Raw genomic sequence first — 10,613 nt, forward strand, 5'->3', positions numbered from 1 at the left:
GATGCATATATCGTAATTTGCAATGATGTCAGCGCACGTCCGCGGTGTTTGCAATTATGCGGGCGGAGAAAACTGTCAAAGCGGAAGTCAACCCAAACATATTTTTTTCAAGAATATGTTCCCAGCAGGCCCACGAGTTGAAACGCGGCATTCTGATTAATTTTGCGTTTGTGGAATATAAATTAAGCAGCAAAATGCACTCGTTTTTAGCCATCTTTGGGGGTGGCCATTTTGTCTTCTGTTGACTGAAAATGTCATCACAACTGCTCACAACGACCAATCACGGCTAACCTGTTTTCTGAATCTTAGCCGTGATTGGTCGTTGTGAGCAGTTATGATGTCATTTTCAGTCGACATAAGTGACAAAATGGCAGCCCCCAGAGATGGCTAAAAACGGGTGGATTGTCATTTATTCCACAAAATCAATATTTATCAGAATGCCCCGTTTCAATTACTGGGCTTGCATAGAACATATTCTTGAAAAAAAAATGTTTGCGTCCCTTCCCCTTTAAGATACATGATTGAATATGATGAAAAGTGATACCAATTTCATCGGAAATTAATCTGGGAATGTCATCATATTTTTAGATTTAGTTGTAATTTAGAATCAATGACATCACCGAGAAACGGACAAGCCATATTTGCTTCAGGTAGTCGACGGATTATTTACACTTTTTATTCTAAATGTGTACTACATTTACAAGAATGGTAAACATAAACTTCACATTTAAAGGGGAGGTCAACCCAAACAAATTATTTTCAATAATATGTTCTATGCACCTTCAATAGTCTGAACATGGCATTCTGATTCATCTTGCGTTTGTGGATTATGAGTTAATCAGCAAAAACACACGTTTTTAGCCATCTCGGGGGCGGCCATTTTGTCACTTCTGTCAACGGAAAATTACATCACAGCTGCTCAGGGCTCAGGTAGTGACCAATCAGCTAAAATGAGATGGGCTAAAAGCGGGTGCATTTTACTGCTTAATCATATTCCACAAATGCCGTATTAATCAGAATGTAATGTTTCGACTAGTGGGCCTGCATAGCACATATTCTTGTAAGGAAAATTTGGGGGTCGACTTTCAATACTTTTTGGGGAGGTGACAAGTTTGACGCAAGAAGTGATTATTTCTATTTCCACAATGTCTGAATGAAAATACTTTTTCAATTCAAATAATCACAGAGTTCTGCAACACACTGTGTTAGATTGAGTCAATCTTGTCTGCGGTGACACTGCTCTTCACATGAAGTATTCAAAGTACAAAACGTGCATCTTACTTGATATCTGCCCCAGCAATAAAGCAGCCAGGCTTCCTGGAGATAAGGACAGCACTTTTCACAGCTCCGTTCGACCAGATCTCACTCATCACTTCTGTCAGCTCAGATTGCATCTGCACAGACAGTGTGTTCACCTGCACAAACACATGAATAATTATGCTATATACAGTACGTCACTGCAAGACTAAGTCGGGGAAAAACAAGACTGTCACAATCCCTCTGGCGTGTGTCTCATTTTCGTGAAGACACTCACCTTGGATGCGGGATCGTTGAGTCGGATAACCGCAACATTATCCTTGAGCTCGTAGCTGACGTGTGTTCGTGCTTGATGGAGAAAACAGTAAATTCTGAGACATATATCAGACATATGGCGACACATTTTGCATTATTAGTATCTACAACTTTAAGACACATGAGGATGTAAGCATCACAAATGTTCTGAACAATGTCCTTAAGCAAGGACTAAGTGGATAGATGGAAGTTTTACAACTGGGAGGGAGTAAAAGAAGCCAAAAGCAAAAAGGTCTGCCCATGTTGGACCATCAAGCGGATAGCTACCTGCCAGCGATGAGGACACAGAGATGCACCTTCTTGCATGGCCTATGAAACAAGAGACAGATTTTTAACTTGAATCTGCATTGCCAATGCCAACATTGTGTTACTGGTAAACCCTGCTCATGCGCCGCCACTTTGACCTTGCACAGTGCATAGTGTCACTATATATATATATATATATATATATATATATATATATATATATATATATATATATATATATATATATATATATGTTCCCAGTATTTTCCCTTTTACCGCAAATTAATATTGGCTCCAAATATAATTAATCTGCCTACTACGATACTAATAATCGGTATCGGCCCTGAAAATAAATAAATAAAAAACATATTTTAGACCTCTTTATTTTGTCTTGCTATGCCTCTCTTTGTAGACTTATTTGCTTTGTATCCTTTTTTAATCTTTCTGTATTTTACACAATTATAATTACGATGACATTCACGTGGAGAGCAAAGTAAGAATTTCATTGTACTGGACAGGGGAAACCTGTTTCGCTGCTGTTCACAATTATCATAGTAAACACTTTGAATCTTGTATATCTGATATTCCAAGCAATTGTCAGCGTGAAATAAATCGTCAAATCAAAGCACATACAGTATGAACTGTACACGTAAATGTTCAGGTACATTTGTAAAAGGCAGTTTTCAGCCAACATAGCGCCACCGTGCGTCACCTCTAGTTATTGTTGCTCTTATCTAGGTGAAGGTTCACCTCGGCTCATTCAATGAAACTGATTGACAGAGATTGGATTACCGGTAAATTGAGGGATGGTCTGGATTTTGGAGTAGTACATTATTATGTGTGTTTGTGTCACGTACCTGACAAAAGGAAGTATTTTCTGGTAGGAAACCTAGAGAAACAGCTAGCAAAAAGTGTAGCAGCCATGTCTAACTGAAAGTGGAAACTGAGAAATGACTTTCGAACTCAAAAGGGCGCAACAGATTTTGGAGAGTCGAGCGACATTCGGTAGTAGAAAAAAAACTAATCGCCATTACATAAATGTCCTTTACTCTAAATAATGATTACTAATTTCAGACAAAGTAATGTTGCTTTAGCACTTAAATGGTGTATTTTTGATCAGAAATCTGGATAAAAAGGATAGAAGGTTTATATTGTCATTGAGGACTAGTACCATCTTCTGGCATATTTTTGGTCAGCTAATATAGACTTGGGTCCTCGAGACTGAAAGGGGGTTTGTAGTCCAACTACGCTGTGCACAGCCAAGCCTTTGACAGGGAAGCGAACACGTACTTGAAGTACTGTCCAGGTAAAAACTCTGTCTTATTATTGTCAAAGTAGCTGAATTTACATTATATTTCGAGCATGCTATGATTACCCACAAAATGTTGAAGTAATGAATAGGAAACTTGGCGATAAAAGAAGGCAACGCTGCCATCAAGCTAACAGTCACGTTTTCAACACGGTGCTGTAATACAGACCGAATTGTTTCAATTGTGTGTTTGTAAGACATTTGCTTTAAATAGCGGTGGATGCACAATCAACCTTGAAATACGTTTTAGCCCGTTTTATTCTTAACGCTCTTGAGTTATCCAATGTAGGTGAAGGGTCATAAACCGGGTGAGGAGGGTTGAGCTCACCGGGTGACCGTCAATGAAATGACACATTAACCGATATAAGGATTGCCACGCTGTCTACGCCTGCATTTAAGTAAATTGTTTGCTCAATTCCTGGCTACTCGGAGAGAACTGACTTCGACGCGGTCATCTGAAAAAAAAAAAAAAAAAAAACACGTCACCTGCGTTTGCTGGCGCCTCATAAGCAGCAAATGGAAATATGAAGTGGTATGTTTGCCACACGATATCCTCTATGCAGTATGTACTGTGCAGTGTACAGTGCAAATTTGAATTATTGGAGGAGAAAAAAAAAAGATTGATTATGCAGAATATGCTTAAGCACTTCTAACAATAGTTATCAACTATTTGTCATTATTTTGTACAAGATGTCCAGTAGACACAGACCAGTAGTCTGTCATAAAAGAAATACACTGCATAACATACATTTTACCTATCGTTGCTGTATATATGCTGACTAGTAGTCTGTCATAATATTATTTTTTCTGTATCAAAAACCATGTATGGCTGTTTATGAGCTGACTTTTATGTGTGTGCATATGATGCAGTATACTGCTCAATGCTATTGTTGTTGTTGTTGTTATTATTATTATTATTATTAACATTATTATTATTATTAATGTACTTATTCTGGATATATGTGACTGTTTTGTTGTATGCCTGTTAGGGCTGTTCGATTTTGCCTAACAAGAAAATCCCGATTATTTTGTCTCAAACCCGATTTTACGATTACGATTACGATTTCTTTGTAAAACAAAAAAAAATGATGAAAAAGGAAGTATTTTTAATGTATTTTATTTAAACTTAATTTTTCTTTCTTTGACCTCAAAATGCCAGTTAATTTAACTTAATACACACAGAACAATGGGATTAACAGCATTTTACTTACACAATAGATTTCAAATCTGTTCTTAATTAAACCAATAATGAATGAAGAAAGTGCACCATCTGAGAAGGTAGACTGTAAACCAAACAGTCTGTCAGCAAGTCATTTTACCAACCAGCTAGTGACTAGCCTTTCACATTTCTCCCTGGTCTTACTTAAACATAAATCAATGATTACTGCAAAACTGGCACTCAATAATACAATGCACCATCACGCTTAAAAGTACGGATGTACCAGCTGGCCAGATGTCGGTTGTAGAGGAGAAAAAAAGGGACGCCTTTCAGACGTTGAGTTACTTGCTCGCGGGTTGTATTGTACATGCGGGGCACACACTACACTACAGATCTATATTTGCCCGATTTATTAACTAAACGCTCACTTGCCTGAGCAAATACCAGAATCGTTGGTAGCCATGGATGGTGTTGGACTTTTTCCGGTATGCGCGCTCGTCGGAGGAAGCGGAAATGCAGAGGAAGCTACGGTGGCTTAGATACACCAAAAATAAAAAAATCGAAGGTGCCGATTTGAACGTTTTTAACATCGTTTGTTCCAGAAAATTCGGTTTCGGTTCAAAATCGCTTAATCGAGCAGCCCTAATGCCTGTCAATGTGACCTGCCGCAATCCAAATCGCGACATATCATTAGAGTGAATTGAAGTGATGTGCTACCCTTGTCTTTTACCGCACTGTAATGCCACTTTTCCATTCCAGAATAGCCTGACACCACACCGCACCATCCTCACTAGGTCCAGCCTGGCTTTTGTTGCTTTTCCCTTAAAACAGACCGACTTACAAATGGTATACTAGGGCTGCACAATGTTGGAAAACGTGCGATATTCGATATGGGTTTTTGCGATATTTAACATGTACCTAAACAAATGACATTTTTATTATCAAATGAAAGAAGTTCAGATTTTCATGCAGAAAACCAAGCAAGCTCAGTGTGTCCTGAGCTAATTAATTAGAATTTCCCTAGATAATGTCCAACCATTGAGTGACGACACGCATTTAAGTTTGCATTTATTGCATGTCTTTGCGATATGCACCTCGCAGGAGGTTCTGGGACTGGTTCCAATGTAACTGCACGGTCCCGAAAAAGCTTCCATGGAAAAGTGGCCACTCAGGGCTGAGCAAGGCCCTTCTGGGTTGGAAAAAGCTGCTAAATATCCCCCTTTTCTTTGCAGAACGTTATGGCTTCCATGCTCTTGAAGTCGATGCGGAGCTCCCCTGTCAGCCCCTCGTGGGCTGCGCAGTATGGTAAGCCGTCAACATTTCGTCTAATTGCTCAAGTTTTCCCAATCACAGAGGTTGACCCACAAAATGCAAATTTGTCTTTATCGAGCGCTATAGTGCCTGTCAAGCTATTTTAATCGTGACCGATTTTGAGGAATGTCTTTTTTTTTTTTGTTTTTTTTTGTTTCAGCCGCACGATCCCTCAGCACGACAACTCAGCTACAGGCTCAAGGTGCAGACTCCCACTGTTTGACTGAACGCAAGCACGAGGCTTATGCCAACCTTTATTTGTTTTCCAGCTCAGACAAAAAGCAAAAAGACACTGGCCCGTCCTGGCGTGAAGAACATAGTACTAGTCGAAGGAGTACGGACCCCCTTCCTAATGTCTGGAACTACGTACGTAGTACTCTACTACTTATTTGTTTAGATTCCTGTTTATTTATACAAGTTTTTTTCAAGGAAGCCTATCCATTTTAACAATGAAAATGTTACAAATATATAGTTTTTGTCAGAAAAATGACCTCAGCTGCTTGATGTTGATCGTGCTTTGTTTCTAGCTATGCTGACCTGATGCCTCACGACTTAGCCAGAGCAGCTCTACAGTAAGTGTGTGTCCGGAGAGAACTTCTATTTTGGACATTATGACATCATTTTATGGCCAGTAAATAAAAAAAAAAAAAAACATCATGTTAAAGATCATTAACCTCGCAAATATACTTTTTTAAATTTTTTTATTTTTTATGTAGAGGTCTTCTGCACAGAACAGGCCTGCCCAAAGATGCTGTGGATTACATCATTTATGGAACAGTCATCCAGGAGGTTAAGACGAGCAACGTAGCACGAGAGGTATTTATTCAAACGCTTGAACACGCACGCGGATCGTTGCTGAGCGTCATGCTTCGCTGTGTTCTCAGGCGGCGCTGGGTGCCGGCTTCTCTGACAGCATCCCTGCTCACACAGTCACCATGGCCTGCATCTCCTCCAACCAGGCCATGACCTCGGGTACAGTATATCAGGGGCACTTTGTGATAAACACAACGCCATATCTAATCGTCAACCTGACAATGTCATTTATCAGGCTTTTCCCACGGGTGCTTAAAGTCTTGAAGGATGTGTTAATTTTTTTTTGTAAAGTATGGTTGCATTTACAAAGTACTATTACTCCTACTATTATTTCTTTCCACAACAAGCAAGATTTTATTTTATTTCTAGAACCCAAATCTGGGTCCTGCGCTGTGACCAAAATGATGTAAGGATGTCACGATATCCAAATATCACGATACGGTAATTGTCGCGATATTGCGGGGAGGTTGGAGAGATGTGTAAAGCTCACGGTACTGTAGTCACAATATTCTGTTTTTGTACATAATAACAGCATTCACAACGATTAGCGTGGATCTTAAACATAGGTGGCATCAAATTAAGCTGCACTAATAAACTGACCACCAGAGGGTGCTGGAACTGCACAAATGGAAAACAACTTGGGCTTTTAACTCATTAGATGCCTACATCGTTTTAAATCGTTTTTTATAATCTACTAGTACACCCCCAACATCGAGTTAACTTGGGAAATGCGTTTTTTGTGTGCATTTGATGGCCAAGGCTCTGATGCAATTAATCACAAAGTTACAGGCTTGGGAAGCGTCGTAATGACGTGCAATCGCCAGCAGATGTCACCAGTTTCGTTTATCAGACCCATTGCCAGTATGTAGCACAATCTTCATACTTTTTTTGGCATCAAAGTTGCTTTTTTAGAATTTTTTAGGGGGCTTTTAAATAAGCAAAGTGCTGTTTGTATATCTGAGGTGTCATAAAAGCAAAAATATTGGGGTCAAAGTTGAAATTCACAAGTTTATAGTATATATATATGTGTTTTCACAAAACCCTTGATTTCTATTTTTTTTTTTCTAGAAACGGCATTTTATAAGCCTATAGCCTTAACCTCAAATGAAATAACTACACAGATTTAGTTTGCGTCAAAAAACCCAAACATGTTTGCCATCCGTTCCAATTTCTACCTGCCTGACTTCTGTCTCTCTTTTCTCCTTTATAGCCGTTGGCCTAATTGCAGCCGGCCAGTGTGATGCCGTAGTGGCAGGTGGAGTCGAGTTCATGTCCGACGTCCCTATCCGTCACAGCCGCAAGATGAGGAAGACGATGCTGTCGCTCAACAAGGCAAAGACCCTCGGCCAGAGGCTCAGTTTGATTGGCAGCATCCGTCTGGCACACCTCTCACCAGAAGTATGTATTCACACTATTGTTTGTAAACAGGCATGCGCCCAAATGAAAATTCCCGTCCGGAGCCAAAAATGAGGAAACAACTACCGAAACGATACAATACCTTTTACTTTATGCGCCCGAAGCTGCCGGCCGTGGCAGAGTTCTCCACGGCCGAAACGATGGGGCACAGTGCCGACCGTCTGGCCGCTGCGTTTGGCGTTTCCAGAGTGGAGCAGGATGACTTTGCTCTGCGATCACACACATTTGCCAAAAAAGCCCAGGATGCAGGTTTGCTGCAGGATGTCATCTCCTTTAAAGTGCCAGGTAAATATTTCATCACATGTATTGTTTGTATCATGAACCTCACTAGTTATAAAAGAATGGTGCGCGGTGAACCCCCACCTATTTGCGGTTTCTTTTACCCGCAGCTGATTGCCGAAAAACTCCATATTCCTCGACATGATGTTTGTCTTTTTTAGGCCGTGATATTGTTTCCAAGGACAACGGCATCCGTCCGTCCTCCAAGGAGCAGATGGCCAAACTGAAACCAGCCTTTGTTAAACCTCACGGCACAGTCACCGCCGCCAACTCCTCCTTTTTGGTAAGACATGCACAGCAAGGGAAGCGCAGCAGGAACGGTTAACCTTTACACTGAGGGTGTTTTTATGTTGTGTTTTTTTTTTTAACTAACCCGCATTATACTCGCTCATCCTTCCAGACTGACGGTGCCTCTGCTGTGCTCATCATGTCTGAAGAGAAAGCTCTGGCAATGGGCTACAAGCCTAAAGCCTACCTGAGGTAACTGCGCTTCCCGCTTGTGCAACGGCACAGCCTCCATTTCGCTCCAGATAACACTCGATCGATGCCTCTTTATATTCCCCTTGACAGAGATTTTGTCTTCGTGTCTCAGGACCCCAAAGATCAGTTACTCCTGGGGTGAGTATCCCCCTTACCCCGACGATGTTCTTGATTGGACTGTTTGTAATTATTCCGTTCCTATAAGCCAGTTCATCTGTTTTGAAGTATCAATTATTCTATCTGACCCTTTTCAGGCCAACGTACGCTACACCCAAAGCCTTAGAACGTGCCGGCTTGACCATGAATGACATTGATGTGTTCGAGTTCCACGAAGCGTTTGCAGTAAGTTAGCAAAAGCTATTTGGGGAAAAAGTTATGCAAGAGTTATGTGGCAGTTGGTGCCGTAAAAATATAAGCAATAGAAAGCCACTTGTTAGAGTAATCGTATTACGTACTGCGCATCGGAATTCTTCGATTATTTCAATGGCTGGTTTAAAGATGTAGTGGAAATGTAAAATATTTCCATTGCCATAGCATTTATGTTTAAACCACGAGCACCATCTAGAGGAGTGAATAAATATCACAAGTCCTTCATGAAGCTTCATCACAAATTATAATTACAGTATTTGTATGGAAAACACTTGTAGGCCATTCAGATGAAGTTTTGCTTATCTCTGTGTATTCCAGGGTCAGATTATGGCAAATCTGAAGGCTATGGACTCTGATTGGTTTGCCCAGACTTACATGGGCAGAAAATCAAAGGTAAATGTGCTGTTTTGTTTTTAGCCTGAATCTGCCAATGTCCATTTTCTAACGGCAATCTACATAACATTGTTAAAGGTGGGTACTCCCCCCATGGAGAAGTTCAATAACTGGGGAGGCTCTCTGTCCTTGGGTCACCCATTCGGTGCAACGGGTTGCAGACTGGTGACCACGGTTGCACACAGACTGCAGAAAGAAGGAGGACAGTATGGCCTTGTGGCAGCATGCGCTGCTGGAGGACAGGTGAGTTATTTTTTCATATGACATTTTCATAAACGCCGCATTTTTATTGTCTTAATATGTTTCCGGTCCTGTTTTTCAGGGTCACGCCATGGTGATTGAAGCCTACCCCCAGTGAATTCTCATCACTGACTAACCTCATCAGACTCATCACAAAAGCAACAAACACTCATGCGCATTTACTTACAGCCCAAGTGTATATATTTGCACCAATTTGCCTTGATTAGCCAGGAGTCAATCTGCTGTGGGCGTGATTGTGTAAAATGGCTGTTAATGTATCGCAGTGGAATGTGGACTTTTGGTTTTAGGGAACGGCAGAAGCATCACGTCAGCACTTGGAGCCCAATATGTCATTACAAAGTTAATTGCGACCTTCAGAAGAGCTAAACCTAGGCTGTTTATATAGGTTAGAATGTTCTTGTTTTTTTCTTATAAATTGTAAGAATTAAAGGATGTGATGACGGAATGCATATTCCCTTTTTTTTTTTTGTTTTGTTTTACCGTTGCCGCATACTGGTTTTACAAGTGTAGGCAATTTTAACCGCTGTACATTAGAAGACAGAATTGCAGTGAAATTAGCAGAATAGACGATTCCTTTTGAAATGGCAAAAACAACATTTTCATATTTCTTCATATCCTTAAAGCTTTTTTTTACACTCTCTAACAATCATACACTGTTTTGTTTGAACAAATTAAAAGGAAGTGATGAAGGCAGATTTCATCCAGCTTTGAAAGCAGCTTGATGGTTGTAACTTTGGGGTATTTCAGTATTTGCAGTGGATTTTATTTTCATTGCAAAATGGACCTGTTCCAAATTCCGATTTCTGCTTCTTTACTTTGCTTTATTTCAATCAGCCCGGAAGCCGAGACAGCTCTAGTTTGATATGAAATGATTAACATTGCGCCATTCAATGTTTTTTTTTTATTATTTATTTTTTTTAAATGCAGCTTGTACTCATTAGAGTCACTGGATCCTTCTACCAGCTGACTTTGAGACTGTAACGTTCCATTGCTTTAAGCAGTATC

At 40.3% G+C, this 10,613-nt stretch overlaps 2 protein-coding genes across 3 annotated transcripts in view; one reads left to right on the forward strand and one right to left on the reverse strand.

Annotated features, from left to right (window-relative positions):
- hadhaa (hydroxyacyl-CoA dehydrogenase trifunctional multienzyme complex subunit alpha a) overlaps positions 1-3,092 on the reverse strand; it is an 11,632-nt gene extending 8,540 nt beyond the window's left edge. The window contains exons 1-4 of the mRNA XM_086018497.1: positions 2,676-3,092; positions 1,840-1,881; positions 1,535-1,605; positions 1,282-1,415 (exon numbers count right to left, since the gene is read on the reverse strand). Coding sequence (XP_085874623.1) covers positions 1,282-1,415; positions 1,535-1,605; positions 1,840-1,881; positions 2,676-2,742 — 314 coding nt within the window. The 5' untranslated portion in view covers positions 2,743-3,092. The remainder of the gene's footprint in view (positions 1-1,281; positions 1,416-1,534; positions 1,606-1,839; positions 1,882-2,675) is intronic.
- Positions 2,544-10,324, forward strand: hadhb (hydroxyacyl-CoA dehydrogenase trifunctional multienzyme complex subunit beta). 2 transcript variants are annotated; one of them, XM_086018503.1, is made up of 16 exons: positions 2,544-2,612; positions 5,519-5,591; positions 5,758-5,799; positions 5,867-5,963; positions 6,125-6,169; positions 6,314-6,413; positions 6,482-6,569; positions 7,621-7,808; positions 7,931-8,111; positions 8,267-8,388; positions 8,506-8,585; positions 8,676-8,723; positions 8,840-8,927; positions 9,273-9,347; positions 9,426-9,590; positions 9,670-10,324. In XM_086018503.1, exons 2-16 carry the CDS (start codon positions 5,525-5,527, stop codon positions 9,703-9,705), a joined length of 1,422 nt encoding a protein of 473 aa, XP_085874629.1. In that variant the 5' UTR covers positions 2,544-2,612; positions 5,519-5,524; the 3' UTR covers positions 9,706-10,324. The 2 variants fall into 2 exon arrangements, with proteins under 2 accessions (XP_085874629.1, XP_085874628.1); XM_086018502.1 differs by lacking the exon at positions 2,544-2,612 and adding an exon at positions 2,736-3,124.
- The last annotated feature ends 289 nt before the right edge of the window (positions 10,325-10,613 follow it).

Source organism: Filicampus tigris, chromosome 20 (genome assembly GCF_054856515.1).
Source record: "Filicampus tigris isolate MCC_2025a chromosome 20, RoL_Ftig_1.0, whole genome shotgun sequence".
NCBI lineage: Eukaryota > Metazoa > Chordata > Actinopteri > Syngnathiformes > Syngnathidae > Filicampus > Filicampus tigris.